The 23,991-nt window shown below is 42.0% G+C and overlaps 1 protein-coding gene across 1 annotated transcript; it reads right to left on the reverse strand.

Annotated features, from left to right (window-relative positions):
* On the reverse strand, positions 1,574-20,217 carry LOC109834038. Its single transcript, XM_020401922.1, has 6 exons — positions 19,960-20,217; positions 17,694-18,514; positions 17,346-17,604; positions 3,205-3,378; positions 2,660-2,815; positions 1,574-1,966 (listed from the first exon to the last, which is right to left on the reverse strand). Exons 1-6 carry the CDS (start codon positions 19,987-19,989, stop codon positions 1,796-1,798), a joined length of 1,611 nt encoding a protein of 536 aa, XP_020257511.1. The 5' UTR covers positions 19,990-20,217; the 3' UTR covers positions 1,574-1,795.

The following is a 23,991-nucleotide window of genomic DNA, read 5'->3' on the forward strand; positions in this document are numbered from 1 at the left end:
AAGAATAAGTGACTTTCATACTTACAATTTTCACTTACAACTAAACAAACACCCCCCTTAGCTTGGTGTTCACAAACTTCTTGTTTTTCAAATGCTCTCTCTCAAACTAGTCTACCGATGACCTGAGTCATCGTATATCCTTCCATGATGCTATCATCGACATGTGAAACATAGCAAAATCTGATCTCCTTGGGGATATCAGATAAGTCTAACTCTAATAAGAACCTTGCAATCACTAAAATTGGAATGGAAAGCAACATCATTGTAGCACACGTACTTGCCGACCTCATTCAAGAGAACTTGATGGAAATCTCAGTACCACAGATGGTACGATAGTCTATATAGACGGATCCAGGTCAGGAAAGGTTTAGGGAGCACCTTAAGGCTAAGATCTTCTCGCCACCAAAGGAATCTGCCCTTAGAAGAGCACATGTAAATAATCTTCAAATTCACAGTTCGCTCCAGAAGATCGTCATTAGGGAACTGAACCATAAACCTAGTGCCAGCAGCTTCAGCAATCTTATAAGGCGAATCCTTCAAGTTGAAACGGTAAGCAAGCATCTCCTTAAGCCCAGAGAGGGAAGGGGTGCCAACTGAGAGATAGAAGATAGCATAAGAGTTGAGGTCTCCTATGACACTGAGGGTTTCTGGAGGAAGAGCAAGCACAGGAGAGGTGCTAATGGATGTATAATATTACCATGGCATATGAAGCAGATTAGATTTAAACCACCTTAGTCCAGCCCTCCTCTTGATCTGGATCTGAGAAAGGAGTGGAGAGAGAGGAAGAATTCCCTTTTGAGAAGATGAAGGGGCGTTATTGGTGAAGAGAAATCAAAAGGGTTTTGGGAATGAGGAGTGCCGAACCGGCTGGGCACGATGGCCAACGTGCGGGGAGGGTTAAGAGAAAGTGGGACGGAAACTGTTGATGTGATGAGAAGGGGGTGGTTGCTAATCTCCATTGCTTACCTCCTAATCTCTCTGAAAGCTTTAAATCCATAACTCTTGGAAGCCAGCAAGTATAGCCTTGCCCACCAGGCTACTAGGAGCTTTTGTCACAAAACATATACAATAACCCATTTAGTTCGGAAAAGCTAGCTTAATTAGGTTTTGAAAAACAAGCTTTTGCGCAAAACCTGCAACAATATTCCCACTCAAGGTTCGAGTTAGCATTGCTATCATGTTTCAGCCAATATGTACAAGTAATCACATGTGTCAAAGGGATTCTAATTTCCGTCACGCCAAAATGATATCTATCTAAGCGCTTGATGAAATATATTGTTCATTATATGATGACACTGGACGAAAAAGCAACTAACAAAAACAACAACAATAAGGCTTTTATCCCAAATATTTGGGATCGGCTACACGAATCCTATTCTTCCATTGCATTCTATTATGGGACATCTCCTCCGTTAAGCTAAGCATAATCATATCCTTCTTAATTGCTTCTAACCTACCTTTTTTAGCTCTACGTCTAGAACTTTTGACCCCATTAACCATAATACTATCACCTTTCCTAATCGGTGCACTAAGGAGTCTCCATTGTACATGATGAAATATGTTGTTCATTATATAAAATTGGACAAAGAAACAACTAAGAATATAGCAATTTTTTGCAACAAACTTTTGCCGAAAAAACTAGATAAGTGTTCCTCAAATGCTTTCATCCTCTCACTAAATCTTGCACACTTCTGCTGGTGACAAGTTCACACCTTGGATAAAATTAAGAAGAGAAAATGTACCAAATAAATTAAAAAAAGGGAAAAAAAAAGAAAGAAATAGAACTCATCTACATTTATTTCTCTGACGTTAAGAACTTCTCATACTGAGATCCTCTGAGGGCTTTTCTAACGGCACTCCAGTTCCGCACCATTTGAGACAAGGGTCTTGTATGTATCTTTACATGACCACTATGCAATGGTTGCCTTGGTACATGGAGAAAATCCATAACTTCATTTAGCTTTTGCTGCACAATAAGAAAATATTTGTGAATTATATTATCACTGAAATACAAGAGTAATATATGTGGTTAAATGTGTTATATATTTATTCGTGCACACAAATAAATAAGCTGATCTTTTTTTACATGTGCTGAAAATGAATTAAAAGACAAAATTAGGTCCATAAACAATATTATATCAAACTTATGCAGACGATAGGTTTACAAACATTTACTTATACAACAAAAATAGATGATATTTAATCATAATCAATTGATCAAAACATTTATGATATTTGGATTTTTAACTAATAAAATCACTATGATGTTCACCTGGAAATTAAGCTAATTCATTAAAAAATAGGCTCAACAAAAGTTTTGGATGGCCGGTTGTAGGCATTTGGGAATAAATCTGCTTTTAAGCGAGAATGATGAAGATTGAGCTTTAAATTTAAACCACATCCCTGTCCTACAATCTGTTTGCTCAAAAGGTTAAGCTAACGGATGATTGATCAACGATGTAATTTTCTTCGGTAAATTTGTTTACATATTATGACCATATACTCTGTCTTAGCGCCTAATTAAACAATTGTTAACACTAGCAACAATAGTTCCAGGGAAGAAAAAGTTTCACCACTACCAAAAAGAGAATGCAAATCCTAACCATCATCATTTCAAGCCAATTAAAGAAAAACTAAAGCAGTTTTTGTGGGAGCTCACCGTGTTATTCTGAATAAGATCCTCATAGTAGAGAAACATGTTGCGGATGCTCTTGAAGTGCCCTACAGCTTCATTAGCAATGTCAAATTCACGTTTCAGTCTTGCAACCAAGTTCCTGGGGTCAAGCTTCGGCTTGTAATTTGCTAATATCTCTGCCTGCAAAAACCCCAATAATTTTCATGGACTTGCATAAGGAATTTAATATTAGAAATTGCGTTCTTAGTACATATATCCCTTAAATCATGCATATTTGCAAAAATTCCCTCCAACTTGTTAACTTTGGCAGAAATACCCCCAACAAATCATCAACTTTGTTGGATATGGTGAGCAAAATTTTGACTACTTACGTTACTATTTTTATATTGCAGTTACAAATTAGCATATCAAAGTTTGATAATTTGTTTATTTGGGGAGTACTTTTTTTCTTCCAACGTTTATTATTTGGGGTGGTTTTGCAAATACAAATACTTTTAAGGAGTATACATACTAACACCTTTAATATTTTACAAACAGGTGGTTAGATTTTCAAGATGTGAGAGTTTTACCTCTTGCTTCGAAATTACATGAGCCTTATGTGTTCCATTAAGTAGTGTAGGATCCTGGTCATTTGCTAGTAAAGAGATCATGCGGCGTAGTTGATTTCTTCTAAATAGGAAGATCACTAACACCCCTTTTTGTTTGAAGTAGTTGAAAACCTCTCTTCTGTGCTCCATGAGGCCCTGCAATCCCCATGATGAGTGTTTAAAAGAAAATCTATGATTTGAAAATATTTTTTGTGTACAGATCAACAACATATATCATGATGTAGATCATTAAATTAAGAATCCAAGTAACTGATCTTGATCTTAATAGTGTAATATGATAATATCCTTCAACACAGAACGTGGATAGTTTGGGTTCTTAAAGCAGTAGAAACAAACGAACTTGCAATTATAGACAGTCTATTTAATCTAACTAAGTGCACAAGAAATTCTTTTGTAGTAAAATTAGATTTAGATCATACTCAATAATCTAGGTATACTATGTGAATTGTAAATTATGATTTCATAACTGCTACAACAGACATTAAATCTTATCTATAAAGATCCTAGTCAAACTCTGCACATGTGCATCTCATATCCATGCACGGACATACACATGTATGTTATATAATATTGATAATTGAAAATCAATATAGAATCTAGAAATTTTAAGGCCTCTTGCTACCACATTGCACCACTTCATGTCTTCATCAACCTAAAGTTTTTCACTAAAAAGAAAAACTATAAAATTAGAATTCAACTATGGATCATCCTAAAATTTCGTCTAAAACTCCTCTTATAGAGTTTTCTATCAACTCCTATTTGGAATAAGAATCTCCTAAAAGTTTCTTCAAAACATTTCACCAAAAGTTAGTTCTTACCAACTCTTTGTATGACAACAGAGATATATGCACGCTGGGAAGAAAAAATATTTAACTTTGAATTGAGTAGGATTGCTTGTTTAATCTTGAACTTTCTCAATAATAAAAAGAATTGAGTTTCTCAGTAATCTTGAAGCTTCAAAGATTATTTTCCTCTTCCTCGTATACAAGGATTCACCTCCTCAAACATGATCTTGAACATTAGCAAGGAATGATTCTCACGAAGGACTACATCATGTGCCCGCCCTCTTGCAATGATCGGCCATGTTGTCTCGTCCTGGAATCTTATTCATCACACCCTGTGTAAGAGTATGTCCTGAAATCTTCTTGGGAAATTTAACCGGTGTTCACTAGGTTACTCTATGGAGTCCGTGGGCGGTTGTTGCTGGCTGTTGCGAGTTTATTTCCAATTTCAGATCCTAATCTGTTAGGGATTGTTGAGGTTTTCTTTATATTTGGAAATGACTCTATAGAAGGGGTTGCTACATCAGATCTAGGGCATAGGAAAATACATAAATCAGGGAGAAATCCATAGTTTACCTATGAGAGAGTTTGAGATCACTGATCTCATCTGTGTAATATGTAATCTCTCATCTGATTAGTGAAGATTTAATTGCTTCTCTTGGACGTAAGAGATTTGGAAATGACTCTCTTGGAAGCCACAACAGGCTTTGTGCAAGCAGGGGCTATTGAAGGGAGCCAAGAATGGAAAGGTTGAGTTCTGTGAGCACTGTGTTCTTGGCAAGAAGACGAAGGTGAAGCTCAGAACTGTCATTCATAGGACAAGTAACATCCTGGATTATGTACACACAGATGTTTGGGGTCTCACTAAGACTGCATCACTTGGTGGTCGACATTGGTTCCTCACGTTCATTGATGACTATTCCAGGCGTTGTTGGATGTACACCATGACTGTTTGGGTCAAAAATCGTTGTTTTCATTGTGATTGAATCTATTACAACTTTAATCGTTTACAATAAACTCAAATAAAAAGTAGATCTTTTTATAAGGTCTCCTTATACAATGAAAATACAAAAGATACGACTCTTATCAAACAGCGTAGCTGACGTTTATCACCCGCTGCTTGTGTGGGATCTTTGCCTGTGCCGGGGACGTTAATATCCGTGGACCGCTACGGATCAGATCCGGTTGACAGATAGATGATCAAAGCTCTTACTTCATGAAGGAAGTAATCGCTGCAGCGATGATCTCGACCAAGCGAGATCACGGCTCTTCTCGAGATTTAAGACTAAGCTTAAATCCGGAGGAATAGGGGACCGGTCTCGAATCTCTCGAACTCCACTCTTTATGCACAGAAGATCGCCAAGATCTGCTAACCCTTGCTATAAATTCGTGGCTTCACTCTTCAATTCGGCAGTGTTTCGCCCTCTTAATGTCCAGCCCCGGAGAAATGAGCACCCGAGCTCGTATTTATAAGCTTCGGAAGCGGGTATTTGGATAAGAACGAGGGATTCCTCCTTATTTACAGTTAACAACTGTATAACCATAGTATCAGATCAGTTGGAAGAACGTCCAGAAACACACAAATCCCGAAAGAATCCATAAAAAGAACCGAAACAAAACTGATTCTGACCGAATTGCCACTTGGTGGCTCGGGTTTAGCCGAGCCGCTCGGGTATAGCCGAGCCATTGGCCCGACCGGATCGTTTTGACGCGATCCGACCGTCAGAGGCTTTCTTGGTTTTCTTGAGTTTGACTTGTTCCATCGTTTATGTGTATTTCATTGTTTCGCCGACCAGTACGCTTCCTCGATTCGCTTTGCACATTTCGTGAACGTGCGGATCGCTTAACGGTAGCTAGTGAGTACGCGGGACGCTTGGAACTGGGTGGTGAGTGCGCGGAATTGTCGGTGAGCGCACGGGACGTTTGGTTCGCCGTTCCGGTGGCCATTGAGCGTACGGGCCACTTGACGGTGGCCGATGAATACACGGACCGCTCGGGTAAATCTTCTCGACTTGGATGATGACATTTATCACCTCCTCTTTGTCTTGAGCCGTATACGGGAACCTACAGATATTTTTTAGACGCCTACAGATACCCCCTCCAAAATATTTCAGACTCATTCTTTTATAGAGGAGTCTGCGATGCTTTGGATATGATAGACCCCCACCTTCAGTCGGTAACGAAGGACCTGTGAACTGCTTCAATTCTTGACTTCTTCAGCCTTCAGTCTATTCAGTATTTTGTCGAATAGATGAAGTTCTTCCGGCGTTGCGTTTATCGTTTGATCGTTGTCAAAATCTTGAATCGAAATTGGTGAGTTAGTATTGGCTCGTGTCGTTGAGTTGACTTTGAACTGATTATCTTCGTCGCAACGTATTGACCGACATTGACCTATAGCTACGCGTTGATTGGCGTTGGCCTTAGGGTTTTGTATCGATCGGCATTGACTTCCATCGCAACGCGTTGATCGACGTTAACACAGTTTATACTCGTACGTTTGCTGGAGTCTACACAGTTTAAGCTCTTAAGACATTGGAGCGTGACGGTCCCAAATATTGGGGCTGCAGGACCAACTATTAAAACTGATTCATCTGCATGTGTGGATCTTATCCTGAAGTTGTTGGATGCTCGAGCCACGAGACCAGCTAATGGGGCAGGTGCGTCAATGACTCTCACATTTATAGGATTTTTAATAAATCCTCAGCCATCAATGGGTTTGATGAGCCTTTACCGACTACCGTTTGAGTCGGGCTAGCGTGCAAATTGTTTAAGTCTGTTTCGCACGTAACGTTGTGCTAAAAGACGAAGATTTTTGGCAAATCCTCAGCCTTTAACGGATTTGGCATGCCTTTACCGACTACCGTTCGAGTCGGACTAGCATGCGGATTGTTTTAAGTCCGTTCCGCATGTGACGTTATGCTAAGAGAGTTAACTCTCTTAGTGCTACGATATTGAATACGTAGACTTTGTCCTTCTCACGGGAATAGACTACCCAGCAACGCGTGTTAGGCGCTGACTTATCCTTACTTAGGCTTTGGGATAAAATGCCCCAGATTGGTATTCTGATGTCTTTTTCAATCGGTAAAAAACTAAACCGGCAACGTGTGTTAGGCGCTGATTTATCCCTACTTATGCTTCAGGATAAAATTCCCCATGCATAAAAAGGTATGGATTTTGTTGCTACGATACCGAATACGTAGACTCGGTCGTTTTCACGAGAACGAACCACCCAGCAACGTGGGTTAAGCGCTGACTCATCCCTACTTAGGCTTCGGGATGAAATGCCCCAGATTGGTATTCTGACGTCTTCTTCAATCAGTAAAAGACTAAACCGGCAACGCATGTTAGGCGTTGACTTATCCCTGCTTAGGCTTCGGGATAAAATTCCCCATGCATAAAAGGCATGGATTCTTATTGTTGAAAGATGATGTCTTCTTTTGGGGCAAAGACGAACCCGATGCGGGAGAGAAAGAATTTTATATTCTATTCCCAAAGCTGAAGAGGAAGAATTCTATATTCTATCTCCAGTTACAAAAAAAAACTCAAAGTGGGATCTTCACTTTAAGAATCCGAAAAGGTGAAACTAAGAGTGGGATCTCCACTCCGAGAATCAAAAAGATTCGGATAGCCCTAACTGTCGGAATGTTTGATTACCGAACTAAATATGGATTTCTTGTTTATCGAGAGTGAATTATGGTTTTGGTCCTTACTGTGGGAAGGTTTGATCAGGCGGGAGTTTAAGGTGATCCTAACTGTAGGAAGGTTTGATCATTCGATTTGAAAGTGGACCTCTCGTTTATTGGAGGAATCGAGAAGGGATTTTGGTTTTGACCTTAACTGTAGGAAGGTTTGATCGAGTGGGAGGTTTAGACGATCCTAACTATAGGAATGTTTGATCGCTCGATTTGTGGATCTCTCGTTCATTAGAGGAATCGAGAGGGGATTTTGGTTGTGGTCCTAACAGGTAGACAGTGGGAGTGTTGACTCATACAAATCACTCAGAGGGGGTTCCTGGTGTTAAGTGATAAATACTTAACACAGAGGGGTTTGACAATCGTCAATGATCAGGATATTAAAATTCCAAGTACTATGTCCGAACTTTAACTATAGGGATGTTAAGTGCACAGACGCATCAAAAATTTGAGTGGATTCATCGAAAGGAATTTTGGTGGTCACACCGTTAATTAGTCTGATCGACGGGGGATTTTATGGTGAAAGACTATGAGTCGTCAAACACCAATGGGAGTTTTATGAGGGAAGATTGATCCAACGAAGTGATCGAATCTCATCTCAGCAAAAGAGTGTTCGGAAATCACAGTGAGAGTTTAGTGTTTATCACTTTGTTTGTAATGATCGGGTCTCAGCAAAAGAGTGTTCGGAAATCACAGTGAGAGTTTAGTGTTTATCACTTTGTTTGTAATGATCGGGTTATCCCTAAGAAAATTACAAGAGTTTAGTGTTTATCACTTTGTTTGTAATGATCGGGTTATCCCTAAGAAAATTACATGTAGCATTCTTACGGGAACTTCCCGTTACATGAATCATTCACCCTCAGTTTTCTTTGCGAAACTGGGTCTGACTTTGTACTCAGTTACATGACCGGGCTATCCTTAAGAATATTACGTATAAAAATTATCTAGGAACTTCCTGTCAAAGGTAGGAAACAGTTTAGACTCATATACCTATTGGAGTATTGAGAAGTAGTTTATACTCGTATACTCTTCGGAGTGTCGGAAGAAGCAGTTTATACTCTTATACTTGTCGGAGTATGAAGGAACAATTTATACTCTTATACTTATCGGAGTTTGAAGAAACAGTTTATACTCTTATACTTATCAGAGTTTTCATTCGACTTAATTGAGCGTTATGACGTCGGTTTTAACTAAGGTTTGGATGCTATTTTTAAAAGTAAAACAATCCTTGGTGGGATGAAGGATCATTCTGTGATACGCATAGTACTTTGGATCCGAGATATTATCAGTTTCCTCCTGATTCGTGATAGGTGACAGCTTAATCTTGTTGTTTTTAAGGAGGGATTCGAAAATAACTGGAACATCTTTATCCTTGAATGAGTACTCTTTTTGAAGTCTCGGACCCGAAGTCTTCTGTTGTCTTCGGGGTTACTGTTGTGACGTTTGATTAACGTCAACAGCAGCTACAGGGGTCTTCCCTTTATCACGAGAGACGAAGCTTGAGTTTGAAGAGTTACCCGATGGTTGGCTTCTCTCGCTTTTCTTCCTTCCGAGGAAGCATTCGGCCTGCTCTCCGCACGTCTTCAACTCTTTCCATGTGTTGGATGATGCTACTCCCATAACTTTCAACACAGCCAGAAAAAGGTTATTGTGACAGGTTTGGAGAATGAAGTCCTCCGTGATCGGATCTCGACAGTTCATCGCCTTATCTCGGAAGCGTTTGACGAAGTCATCGACCATCTCGTCGTCTTCTTGTTTCTCATCGAAGAGTGTCCTGATTGACACCTCGGCATCATCGTCAAAGAAGTGAACGAGGAACAGGTTCTCCAGGTCGTCCCAGCTGTTGTTGCTCCCAGACTTGAGACGACAGTACCAATCGAAGGCGGGCACGCGAAGGGTGCTAACGAATGACCGGACCATCAAGGCTTTACTACCGGAGATCATACCCAAGTGGGATTTAAAATAGATCAGATGTTGCGTGGACGAACCCTTCACATCAAACGGCGTAAAGTTAATCAGGTTGAACTTCGCCGGGTATGCTATTGAATCCTACTCTCTTGGATAAGAACATGGAATGTCGGTCCTTTTCACCTCTTGAGCAAACATTAGGGCGTTGATTTTGCTCTCGAGATCTTTTATTTTCTCATCCTCGCTCGTATCGGGCCTTGGACGATTTGAAAGAGGAATAACGCGACCACCCACGACATTGTCATCTTCGGTGAAACCATCCCCAGCGTTGTTATCTTTAGCGGGGCCATCCCCAGCGTTTTGGTCAACGGAAGGGTCATCAGCATTGAGACGTTCATCCACATCTGAATCGCTATTTGCTTAGTTAGCAACGTTGCGACTACTGGATTCAGCAAGTTGATTCGACAAAGCTCAGATTTGTTGGTCATGTTCTTCCCTCATCCGTCGCATAGCCGTTTCTATTTCGAACTTGAAGTTCTCTTTTTGCTTGGCCAAGACATCCTCAACCATTTTGGCTATTTTCTCGGTGTTAATCATAACACTTCGTGTGATTGTCCTGGGCTGGATACTGTTTTGTCAGAAGCGACTACAGAGTTAGCATCTGATAATTCATCATCCAAGGATAATCTCCTCTGTATTCTCTGATAATCCCTACGTCTAGCAGTCGTTGTACGTAGCCGAGTTAGACGATGCGATACGAGCGGATCAAAACTAGAAGGCCGAACCGACTTTCTCTTATCAGCCATGTTAATTGTGACTTCTGGAAGTTCGTTATATTGAACAGTTGATCGTTTCTTACAGGGACGTTTTGGTTTGGACTTAGCCTTTCCATTGGAGATTCTTTTGAATACCGAGACCCTCTGTGGAGCGGCCTTGGGACAGCTCCACGCTGATAATACTACCCTGATAAGTTTGACGCACGGACAATGAAAGTCCATCTCCCGAGTATCTCTTTCGAGATCTGTTCGTACCCCCAGTTCGATAGTACAACTCATCGACATAATTACCGGAGCAACCTATCGCGTGTTGGCACGACTTCTCAGGTGTAACGTCGTCGTATGACGAACACGTTTCCTTCTGAGGACTTGTTTCATTGATGGCATTTTCAAGAGTCACACGCTTAGAGCCACGCTTGCTTGAGCACGGGACCTTAACGGGCTCTTGGGTACCGACTCGTAGTCCAATGCGATCACTTACAGGAGTTTTCTCATTATAGAAGGGCTCTGAATTATTGCGAGGGCGTGTGCGACCCCCAGCTCGAGTGGTTGTTTGGAATTCAATCACCGGACCCAAGCGTTCTTTGATCGGAACATTGCCTCGATCCTAGTGCAAAGGACCCAAGCGATCCACCATCCTCATCTTGAAACGGGACAAGTCTCCATGGTCGTGAGGCTTCACTGGAAGTGCGGGATTCATCGGGACAAGAATAGGAACTGTCGGAGACTCAAAATAGGCCGTGGGAGGCGAACCAGATGCAAAGCGAACCGAACCGGTTTGGTTCAGGGGCAAACCACCAAATGGTGGCTCGGTTTTGGCCGAGCCACCCAGTGCTGGTTCATGAGTTTCGAACGCTGTTCGACTCTTTTTTAGCGTTGTTTCGGACTTTGGTTTCCTTACTTGGCGTAGCTTTGGTGGCTTCTTGATCACCTCTTTTTGCTTCAGCTTCTGCGCTTCTCGCACGAGAATTCGTGCGTGCGCAATCAAGATGCGACGCTTCTGAATGCGCTCCTCGAGGGTTGAGCAGGTCTGTTTGATTTGGATCCACTCATTCGCTGTTGGTTTGGAGGAGAGACAATTTATTTGCTGCTGGGGCACTCGGTGTCTTCTGCGTTTCAGATCCGCCTCATAACCAATCTCGTCAACAGACTCCAAAGCCTTAGCAAATTGGTGCACAAGTCGTTGGCGCTACCTTTGGCGTGCCCTCTTTGATAAGGTTGGCGTTCCTTCTGCAATTGATTCTTTGACGAAGGACGGGTCTAGATCTGTAGATCCGGGCTCGTTGGAGGCCGAAGGGGCTTTGCAAGGCGAGATTGCAACGGCAACGCGGGCCTTGATCTTCCTGCGCTTGCGAGGGGCAGAGGATCTGGAGGAGGACGACAGATACTCCTCGAACTTCAGTTGGTCGAATTCGTACTCGACCACTTCTTCAACTGGGATCTGGTTCCTTGGTTGCGGCACGACAGCTTCGGCAGCGAAGCTGTTGGTTCCCACTGTGGTCGCCAGCTTGTTTGGGTCAAAAATCACTGTTTTCATTGTGATTGAATCTATTACAACTTTAATCGTTTACAATAAACTCAAATAAAAAGTTGATGTTTTTATAAGATTTCCTTATACAATAAAAATATAAAAGATACGATTCTTGTCAAACAGCGCAGCAGACGTTTATCACCTGCTGCTTGTGTGGGATCTTTACCTGTGCCGGAGACGTTAATATACGTGGACCACCGCGGATCAGATCCGGTTGACAGATTGATGATCAAAGCTCTTACTTCACGAAGGAAGTAATCGCTGTAGCGATAATCTCGACCAAGCGAGATCACGGCTCTTCTCGAGATTTAAGACTAAGCCTAAATCCGGAGGAATAGGAGACGGGTCTCGAACTCTACTCTTTATGCACAGGAGATCGCCAAGATCTGCTAACCATTGTTGTAAATTCGTGGCTCCACTCTCCAATTCGACAGCGTTTCGCCCTCTTGATGTCCAGCCCCAGAGAAATGAGCACCCGAGCTCGTATTTATAAGCTTCGCGGATAAGAACGAAGGATTCCTCCTTATCTTCAGTTAACAACTGTATAACCACAGTATCAGATCAGTTGGAACGTCCAGAAACACACAAATCCCAAAAGAATCCATAAAAAGAACCGAAACAAAACTGATTCTGACCGAATTGCCACTTGGTGGCTCGGCCACCTGGCTCGGCCTTGGGCCGAGCCACTGGTCCGACCGGATCGTTTTGACGCGATCCGATCGTCAGAGGCTTTCTTGGTTTTCTCGGGTTTGATTCGTTCCGTCGTTTATGTGTGTTTCGCCGACCGATACGCTTCCTCGATTCGCTTTGCGCATTTCGTGAACACGCGGATCGCTTGACGGTGGTTAGTGAGTACGCGGGACGCTTAGAACTGGGTGGTGAGTGCGCGGAATTGTCGGTGAGCGTACGGGACGTTTAGTTCGCCGTTCCGATGATCATTAAGCGTACGGGCCACTTGACGGTGGCCGATGAATACGCGGGCTGATCGGGTAAATCTTCTCGACTTGGATGATGACATTTATCGCCTCCTCTTCGTCTCGAGCCATATACGGGAACCTACAGGTATTTTTTAGACGCCTACAATGACGAAGAAGAGTGAAGTCCTAGATATATTTGTGGAGTGGAAGAAGAGGTTAGAACTACAGACTGGGAGAAAGATCAAGACGTTACGATCCGACAACGGTGGTAAGTACACATCAACCCCCTTTCAGCAGCTATGTCGAGACGATGGCATAGAAAGACACTTCACAGTTAGTCATACACCGCAGCAGAATGGGGTGACAGAGAGCTTAAATCGGTCTTTGCTGGAGAATATTCGATGTTTCTTAAAGCATAGTGGTTTGGAGAAGATCTTTTAGGCTGAGATACTTTCATATGCGGCCACATTATTAACAAGCTGCATTCATCTGCGATTGAGGGGAAGACCCCTATGAAGATGTGGTCGGGAGAGCCAGCACACGACTATGACCAGCTCAAGGTATTTAGGTGTCCTGCATACTATCATGTAAAGATTAATAAGTTGGAACATCGAGCTAGGAATTACATATTTGTAAGATTCAAACATGGTGTCAAGAGATACAAGCTATGAGATCCAGTTGATAGGAAGATTGTGCTGAGTAGGAACGTCACGTTTGATGATGCTTCTATCTTGAAGCTTCTCAGTTCTCATCAGGTGGAGAGTGACCCGACAGAGGAGATATCATAGATGGTGGAGATCAATGCAGCTTCATATTGTCCAGATGGTACAGTGTCCATTAGAGTACCGACTGAGGTGACGCCAGATGAGCACGATGACGACGAGGAGGATACGGGTACAGTTGTGCAGGATCAGGGACCGACGACTCAGGTTCAGGATTCTATTGCGATTCGGAGACAAAGGATAGACATACGGATACCAACACGGTATACCGACACAGTAGTTGCATATGCACTTCCGGTGGAGAGTATCGATGAGTTGATGCCTACTACATTCAGAGAGGCCGGACAGAGTTCAGAGGCTGATTCGTAGCAGGTAGCTATGCAGGAGGAGATTGAGTCTCTTCACAAGAATGATACATGAGAGCTTGTTGAGCTTCAAAATGGGCGGAAGGTGATTGGTTACAAGTGGGTATACACGAATGAGAGCATTGAGGGCACTCCAGTGAGGTTCAAGGCTAGGTTGGTCGCGAAAGACTATGCACAGGAGGAATGTATTGATTATAATGAGGTTTTCTCTCCAGTGGTGAAGCACTTTTCGATTCGGATTTTGCTAGCTTTGGTGGCACAATATAGATTGGAGTTAGATCAGTTGGATGTGAAGACCATATTTCTTCATGGTGATTTTGATAAAAAATATATATGACTCAGCCAATGAGATTCCGAGCTGCAAGGATGGAAAACCTAGTTTGCAGGTTGAAGAAATCGCTATATGGTTTGAAGCAGTCTCCTCGACAGTGGTATAGATAATTTGATGGTTTTATGATTGGTTATTCGTACACTTGGAGCTAGTTTGATCCTTACATGTATTTTCACAAGTTGAAAGGAGGTGTGTACATCTCTTGTTGTTCTATATTAATGACATGTTGGTTGTCTCTATTTCCAGGACTTCTATAGATGAGTTGAAGACACATCTTTCAAAGGAATTTGAGATGAAAGATTTGGGTGAGGCTAAACGTATTTTAGGGATGGAGATCGGCAAAAACAAAGAGAATGACAGAATTTGTTTGACACATGTGGCTTATTTGAAGAAGGTTCTACAACGATTTTATGTCAGCATGGATACGAAGCCAGTTAGTGTACCTTTAGGAGCCCATTTAAAACTTTTAGCTGACCTTTCACTGAAGACAGTTAAAGATCGAGAGTTGATATCGAAGACTCTATATACGAGCGCGGTTAGGAGCTTGATGTACGCGATGGTATGTACGAGATCAAATTTGTCACAGACGGTGAGCATAATTTCGAGATACATGCACGATCTAGGAGTAGATCATTGGAACGCCGTGAGATGGATCTAGAGGTACATTCGAGGTACGCTCAATATTGGTTTGGTTTTTGAGCGGGACACTAGAGGTGGACAGTTGTGTATTGGCTGTGTTGATTCGGATTATGCTGGGATTTGGATAAGTGCCGATCTACGACAGGGTATGTGTTCAGTTTAACACGTGTGATGGTGTGTTAGAGATGCACCTTACAGTCTACGGTGACTTTAACGACGACGGAGGCAGAGTATATGACGATTACGGAGGCTGTGAAGGAGGCTATTTCACTTCGAGGAATTTTAGAGGAACTTGGTATATCGCAACGGTCCGTCACCATTCATTGTGATAGTATGAGTGCTATCTATTTGACGAAGAATCAGGTTTTTCATGCGAGGACGAAGCACATTGACATTCGTTATCACTTCGTTCGGGATATTCTTGAAAATGACGATGTGAAGATTGTGAAGGTCTACACAAAGGGATAATCCGACGGATATGCTCACTAAGGTGATTCTGAGTAACAAGTTTGATCATTATCGAAACTTGTTACACATTCGTGATTGTTGAGACCGTTGACGACCATTTGGATGAACAAGGGGCGACTTGATCCCTTGGGAGAAGGGGTACGTAGGCAACCATTTTGGTGCAGCCGATTTTGGAGAGACGATGCATTGGTGTTCTTTGTTTGGTGTCGGATCAATTTTGGAAAACTTCACCGAGGTGAAGAATTAAAGAGCTTACAGGAAAAACGGCAGAAAACAAATTTGGACTTCTAGCGGTTGACCGCGATTGGCGCGGCGATCGACCGCAAACGTGCATGCGAGCTGAAAAAGTCTCTGGACTTTTCTCGGTCGACCGTGATTAGCATGACGGTCGACCGGCCAAACACTGTAATATTTTTTAAGTTTTTGTCGTTCTGTCCGGTCGACCGCACGTGTCTCTGCGGTCGACCGCAAGTCAGGCTGGGCCTGAATTTGGTTTCCTATTCTCATTGGGTTTGTGTTTTGATATATATTGAAGCACTCGTTTCTAGGGTTAGGATATGAGAGTTCTAACAGAGATTTGTGAGTATTCTGAGCACTTTGAGAGGGAAAACTTGTGAGCAAGTTGAGAGATTTGGTTTAGGGTTTGTGTGAGTGATTTTATGAGATTGTAATACTTTGTATTCTCCTTGATTTAGTGGAATCTCTCCATCCTCTCCCCGTGAACGTAGACAAATTATCGAATCACGTATATCTCTGTGTTTGATTTGACTTGTCGTATTTGGATTGAATTGTGCTCGTGTATGGTTGGTTCTCTTCTCTCGTGATCACAGATTCGTTCGGTGTGCGAGCATGCTTCCACATAGGCGCGCAACAGGAACTAGTAGAGTATGACGATTAGGAGATAAGAAGGCATATGCCAACATTCAGTACTATGGGAGGTAGCAACTGAAGAACAAACCATAGGTTAATAGGCGAAGTTGGAGAAAATTTTAATGACAAAGTCCTCTCCAACTAAGTACTCGTGTAAAATCATGAAGATTAGCCTTGAGAATCCAAGAATCACATGAACCTTATCATGAATCACAAATTACATAAAGATGAATTAATCCTAATGTAGAATGCTACCTTCGGTAGGTCAGTAAAGATTTTAATAATTGCAATAAACTTTCAATCAAATGTGAAGAAAAACGCACCTGAGATCGAGCTCGCCTGCAGGCGAGGGCGTGGAGGCGAGGAGCTTGGGCGCGGGCTGGACAGGCGAGGAAGTTCGTCTGTGCGCTGAGGCGAGGACGAACTCGCCTGTAAGCGAGGGCGAGGTCGCCTGCGCGAGGAAATTCAGAGCTCGCCTGATTTCTCGCCTGCTTGGGAGTGGAAGCCAGCTGGGAGAGCGGGGATCGCCATGTGAATGCAACTCCCTTTAGTGAATGGGATCCAACTGGAGACCTAGGGTTTCCCTATAAAAGGGAAACCCTGTTCTCCAGATCCCCTTTGAGCGTCAGATCGCGTTACAGAGTTGAGGAAAACTCTATGGCGACGGCTATTTTTCTCAGACTTGCGGCATTTATTGAGAAGCCTTAAAGGCGATTCTCAGTGAGATTGAGCGGTGATTTATTCAGTTGAATAAATCACACCTGGTACTGTAGCAAGTCTACAGTAATCTATAATTCATTTGAGAGATCTCAAGTTTGAGATCTTCTCTTTGCAAGTTTGTAATTTCTTGTGGTTAAATAAGAAATTATTTGTGTGGCTCCCATGGACGTAGGCAAGTTTGCCGGACCACGTAAATATGTTGTCTCGTCTTCTTTACTTATTGTTTTATCTGTGTATTCGCTATTGCTTGTATTGGTTGGTTTTGAGTTTGGCGTAAACTTAAGCTAGGGTTGTTTTCTCTCGGGATTGATTTAGCTTCCGTGGCGGTGTGGGCGTTCCCTCGCTCCCAACAAAATGAGCATATAACTTTAAGCAAATTACCTGATTAAGCATCCATTTGAAGCCCACAGCTGACGTGCATTGACTCCTAGCTGCAGTATGTTCCATTTCAAGATTATAAACTGTGTCCAATTGCCTTGAGATGATTGATGCATTAGCGCACATTTTTCTATCAAGAAATATCTCCCCGTTCGAGCTAATATTGATATGACTGTTCAACAAACTCTCCAACCACTTGGTTCCTGACCTTTGACTCGACATAATAACAAAAAAGCGAACTGAAGTGCATGCACACTCTCTCCTGCAAATATAAAAGATTTGTTATAATCATGAAGGAATTAAAAAGAAACCTGTCTGCAAAATCTGAAATGTTTGAAAGCTTGCAGTTACCTTCTATAGTTTGTGGGTACTGGAAAGTGGAGATAAGGAATCTCTGATTGAGGTACTTCAGGATCTAGTACGCATTGTGGTGGCTCAACCCTCGCCAATTTGGGCTTGACCAGGACTGTGGTCTTATTCAAATGAATATTAATGCTACGATCATAAGTCTGTTGATCCTTTGGTGGATTAATCAGAATTTTTGGTTGCTCTGAAGTAACAATTGCCGAGACGCTAGAATGGGGTTCTATCGGTTTTGTCTCTGCTGGTTCTTGATTTATGTGAATCTCTGTTTGGTTCAATCTGTTACTAGAATCATAAGAGTGTTGTCCAATCGTGTTTGTGCTTTTGGTTTCTTCTTGAGTCAAACCAACAATTTTCTGATTATAAGTCTCCACTGGCTTTGCTCTTATAATTTCTAGCTTTGTCTGGGTCACTGGTTGCTCCAAAGTAACAGGTCCAGGAGCAGAAGGATATCCTTCTCTTCGATTCGTCCTCAGGAGTTCAGGCTTGATTTGGTGCTCTGTTTTCTTAACAGATAGATTATGTTCCTCTATTGGTTTCTCAGGATCGTAATTATGTTCTTCTACTGGTCTTTTCTTCATTAATACTTCTCGTGTGATCTGGTCCTCTGTTTGCTTCAAACCAACAAGCATAGCATCATAAGAATATCTTTCCAATGGTTTGGTCCTCTTTGTTTCATGCTTGATATGGATCCTTGTTTGTTTTAAACAAATAGAGGATATATAAATACTGCACATCATAACCACGGCTAACATAATCATCCTCAGTGTGCTGGGAGATCTTCTTGGAAGTCTTGTTATAAGAGTATCCTGGTGAAAAACATGAGTTTGGGGAATAGAGGGTATCAAGTTAACGAGGGAAAAAGAGGCTAACAAATATCACCATCATTTGTCCTTTTCTCCCCATTGGACTGCTTGTTCTATTTAAAATAAACAAACGTTATTTGCACAAAATTTGCTCCATTTTTAAGTTTTATTCCCCAAAGTTTTCTTTGGCGCAAAAAACACTCCATTGTCTGCCTCATTTTTTTTTACGTTGACACCCCAAGTGTCTCTCTCTCTCTCTCTCTCCCTCTCTCTCTTGTTTGCTCCAAAAATACCTCAAAGTTCAACATAATGTAAATGTGATACCCCAAACTTCAACAAAATCTTCACTTTGATACCCCCAAACTTTATCAAAACGTCTAGGTTTGAGGCATCAAAGTTAAATTTTGTTGAACCATGGGGAAATATTTTGGAGAAAATCTGGGAGTATGACAGTTAAATTTTGTTGAAACTTCGGGGTGTTTTTTTTTTTTTTTTTTTGGAGAAAAAAAAACTGTGTGTTATCTAAGTTCAAAAAAATGAGGTAAACTATGGGGTATCCAAGTGCAAATAACTCTAGAAGAGCCGTGAATTTGCGATGCGTGAATATGTTGTGAACAATGGAAAGCATCCACATTGCTAATATTGCTATGAAAGTATTGCAAAATGCCGGGCGAATCAATGGAATCATAATCCAATCATTGTTTCAATGCCTAAAGATTTGGAAACAGGTGTAGGAGCTTGCCCGGTATCAAGTACAAATCTTCCATGTTAACTACTTAAATCCGAAATGAATCGGCTTTGCTAGCAAGGATGATTTCAGAGGGGGCAAAAGATAAAGTTGCCTTGTGAATTCAAAGAAAATATCTTTCACAGAGCAACGGGAACAAATTAATCCTATAATTACCTTCGTTCTAACCTAACAGGCCTTTACAATAAGGAACTAACAGCAAAAATTAAAAAAATTAAAAAATTAAAAAAAACAAAGGAAAGGGGGGAAAGGCAAAACATGGGTTCTTGATTGAATTATAGCTACAAGAATTGAAATGAAGGAAAAAAAAAAGTTAAAAAGTTATGCTACAAATTAGAAACCATCTACTAAATATGTACCAAAAGTAACATGCATTGAGTCACAAAGCACTGAAAGGAGGAAAGAACAAAAATGGGTTCTCTTCTATTGAATCCTTCAAGATGCTAGAAATAAAAAGAGTAGTAAATGTGATCATCTCAGTTTGAAGAGACATTGATCATGTAATTTTGCTCCTTGTCTTCTTAACATTAGGTTGCCCTCCTTTTGCAAAAGAAATAAATCAAGATCATGGGAGCTAAGGTAAACCGACACTGCAATACAAATAGTACTTGAGCTCAACAAGTACAAAGGCACTGAGAACCCCAGAAAAATAAAATTCAGTAGCTCATTGAAGAAATATTTCATTAGAGCGAGAACAAACCTTAGGAATTAAGTAGAAATCTCCACCCATCTTCCTTCTTCTTCCTCTTCTCTCTTTCTTCTTCTTTGTCTTCTTCTTCCGTTAACTCTCTATTTAATGAAAGCCAGAGCACCGCTGAGAAGCCACTAATGCATTACGAGTCATTTTCAGTCATACAATTAGTCAACATCAAATGCCATTAACAAAAACGGGCCCTTGTTTCTCTAGGATGCCTTGCTTCCCCTCTTTGGTTTTTATTTCTTATATTTTTGTTAGTATACTGAAAACAATTACCTCGGGAATGCTTCCAAACATTCAATGCTTTGAGCGTACCGAGAAGGAATAAGTATACAATATTAAAAATTAATCTTAGAATCTAGGGGAAAATATGTCTAAGGCCCACGAAAAAGCTGTTGTGGTTTAGCCCCTAGAAATTTTCCCATGTGTTTTATGAAGAAATGGCAAGAGAGTACAGGAAAACAGCAGAAGAATCAGCCAGGCAGACTGGCGGTCGACCACGAACGTGCACAAAAACACAAAAACCACTAGGACTCAAAGCTGAAGGCGGTCGACCGTGGTGGTCGACCGCGAGGACCCTGTACGTGTTTTTGGTCTCGGGATGAGATTCGGTCGACCGTCGCGGTCGACCGCATGACTGTAATCGATTCTGCTCTCGGATTTTTGGTTCGGTCGACCGCAGACTGATTTTGGGCTGAGCTTTGGATTTTCACCCGGTTCGTTTCTGAGTTGATATATAGCCCTAAACCAGATTAATTATGGTTAAGCAAGGACGATTTTGAGCAGTCTTTTGGAGAGGATTGATGTATCCAATTGTAGGAGATTTATGAGAGATCTAGAGCTTTGTTTTAGGGTTTGATCGGTGAGATTTGTAACTCTATTTGTATTCTCTTGATTTCTAATAGTAAGAACTAGCCCCTCCTTGCCCCGTGGACGTAGGTAACTTGCCGAACCACGTAAATTATTTGTTTTTGTTGTGGTTGTGATTTGCTTATTGGTTGTGGTTTATCTCGAGTTATTATTCGTGTCGTTCCTCGAAGCTTCCGCCGCGCACAACAATTGGTATCAGAGCTTCAGGCTTGTTCGAAGGATTCGGTGAAGATTCCTATCTGAAGAGTTAGATCGACAACATGGGAGATGCAAGCACATCAGTTTTGTCTCTTACGAAGGCGATACAGAGTCTGAGCATCAATAACACGAAGATTGATGTTCCGAAGTTCGACGGCAAGATCAATTTCGGATTGTGGAGGTGTCAAGTGATGGACGCATTGGATGCACAAAATTTGGAGGAGACTCTTGAGTTAAAAGAGAAACCCGCTGACATGGAGGACAAGGTTTGGAGGAAGATGAACAGTAGAGCTTGTGGTGTTATTAGGTCATGCTTGACGCCGGATCTTATTTATGATGTTATGAATGAGACGTCGACGAAGAAGATGTGGGAAACACTCAATGAGAAGTATCTTACGAAGAGCATTGAGAATCGGATTCACTTGAAGAAGAGGTTTTACCAGTTCAAGATGAAAAGGGGAGTTTCCATCAGGGAGCATGTCAACAATTTTACTAAGCTACTTTCAGATATGGCCAATGTGGACATCATAGTTAAGGATGAAGACAAGGCGATGTTACTTTTGTGTTCGTTGCCCGAGTATGATTATGGTACGTTTGTTATAACTATGGTCAATGGAAGAACTACAGTTAGCTATAAGGAGGTGACCTTAGCTTTGGTGAATTATGAGTTGAGGAAGAGTGATGGTAAACCCTCTGAGAAGGCATCGGTAGATGCATTAGCCGTTCGAGGCCGTGATCCAAACCGTCGCCAGTTCAACCGCTCAAAGTCAAAGAATAGGAGTGCCTATAAGTGGAAAGAAAAAGCTGGGAAAAATAATATTGGAAGATTGACTGCCCAAAGTGGAAAGAAAAAGCTGGGAAGAATAAGGGGAAAGCTGCACAAGCTTCAGAAGTGAATGTTACAAAAGCTATTGGTGAGCATTCAGATTCAGATTCTTCAGGTTATTCATGCCCTGCATTACTGTCGGTTTGCTATGCGGATTCTACAGAGTGGATGATGGATTCGGGAGCTACATATCACATCTGTCCTAAGAGGGAGTAGTTCTCTAGCTTTGAGGAGCTGGAAAGAGGGGATGTCGTGCTTATGGGTAATGATCATGTATGCCCTATTGGTGGTATTGGTTCAGTCCGGATTAGGATGCATGACGGTGTCATGAGGGAGTTGAAGAAAGTGAGGTTCGTGCCGCAGTTGACGAAGAACAGTTGGGACTTTGAAGGCAGCAAGATATCGAGTGATCTTAGATGATGCTACAGTGAAGTTCACGAAGGGCTCTATGGTGGTGATGCGAGGTGTCAGGGAAAACAACCTATACTACTTGAAGGGTAAGACAGTTACAGGGGGTCTGGCAGCTTCTATCATTACAGAGGAGAACACTACCACTTTATGGCACATGAGACTTGGACACACAGGAGATAAGTTCCTACAGTCATTGACGAAACAGGGGCTATTAAAAGGTGCTAAGACCTGCAAGATGGAGCTGTGTGAGCATTATGTACTCGGGAAGAAGACTAGAGTGAAGTTTGGCACTGCTGTTCATAACACCCGAGGTACATTAGATTACATTCACACAGATGTTTGGGGCCCTTTCAAGAACACATCTCTTGGTAGGGCCAACTATTTTATCACTTTCATTGATGATTATTCCAGGAGGAATTAGGTATACCCTATGAAGCATAAACATCAGGTCCTGGATATTTTTGTGAAGTGAAAGAAGAAAGTGGAGCTGCAGACAGGTAGAAAGGTGAAGACTCTACGTTCAGATAATGGTGGAGAGTACTAGAAAGGTGAAGACTCTACGTTCAGATAATGGTGGAGAGTACAAGAGTGATCCGTTTCTGTAGTTTTGCTGGGATCACGGCATTAGAAGACACTTCACACGTTTCTGTAGTTTTGCTGGGATCACGGCATTAGAAGACACTTCACAGTTCGAGAGACACCGCAACAGAACGGGGTGGCTGAGAAATTGAACTGTACCTTGCTGGAGAAGGTACGATGTATGATGATGCAGAGTGGATTGCCTAGATCTTTTTGGGCCGAGGTATTGGTTTATGCGAGCCATCTCGTGAATAGGTTGTCGTGCACTACGATAGACGGAAAGACTCCTTTGGAGCGTTAGTTTGGTTCGGTGGCTAGTGATTATGAGTCGCTTCGGATATTTGGGTGTCCAGCTTATTACCATGTCAGTGATGGTAAATTAAATCCGAGAGCGAGGAAAGCAGTCTTTGTGGGATTTAGAGATGGAGTCAAAGGCTTCAAGTTATGAGATCCACAGGACAAGAAGATAGTTATTAGCAGAGATGTCACATTTGATGAGGTGTACATGATGAGGCCTCGAGCCCCTCAGCAGGTGGAGGGATACCAGACAGGAGAGATATCGCAGCAGGTGGAGGATGATGTGACTCCATCCACTCCAGAGAGCATTGTATCCATCGAAGCTCCTACAGAGGTGACACTGGGAGGAGATGAGATGATAGCCGGGAAGATAGAGGATACAGTGGATTATGAGACTCAGGAACATGGTCATGTTCAAGGGTCCATTGTAGCAGATAGACCAAGGAGAGTAATTCATCGGCTAGCTAGGTATAATGATATCATGGTCACATATGCATTATCAGTGGAGGTCGTTGATGATATGGTTCCATCCACATTCAGGGAGACAGAGTCTAGCCCCGATTCGATCAGGTAGAGGGAAGCTATGGAGGAGGAGATGTAGTCTCTTCAGAAGAACGACACTTGGATACTTGCACATCTACCTAAGGGTAAGAGAGCTATAGGTTGCAAGTGGGTATATGCAAAGAAGGAGGGATCTTCTATTGAGGACATTCGATTCAAAGATGCAGGAAAGGAAGACTTGGTTTGTAAGCTAAAGAAGTCTCTTTATGGTTTGAAGCAGTCACCAAGACAGTGGTATAAGAGATTCGACGGCTTTATGATTGGCCAAGGGTACACAAGGAGCCCATATGACC

Source organism: Asparagus officinalis, chromosome 3, assembly GCF_001876935.1.
Source record: "Asparagus officinalis chromosome 3, Aspof.V1, whole genome shotgun sequence".
NCBI classification, from domain to species: domain Eukaryota; kingdom Viridiplantae; phylum Streptophyta; class Magnoliopsida; order Asparagales; family Asparagaceae; genus Asparagus; species Asparagus officinalis.

What these genes read in the sequence shown, in the direction of transcription:
- LOC109834038 (XM_020401922.1), bottom strand. Translation starts at nt 19,989, where the DNA reads ATGGGTGGAGATTTCTACTTAATTCCTAAG. An exon ending in ATTTCTACTTAATTCCTAAG is followed by an intron (nt 18,515 to 19,959) that starts GTTTGTTCTCGC and finishes GTTTTTCACCAG; the next exon opens with GATACTCTTATAACAAGACT. An exon ending in GTACCCACAAACTATAGAAG is followed by an intron (nt 17,605 to 17,693) that starts GTAACTGCAAGC and finishes TTATATTTGCAG; the next exon opens with GAGAGAGTGTGCATGCACTT.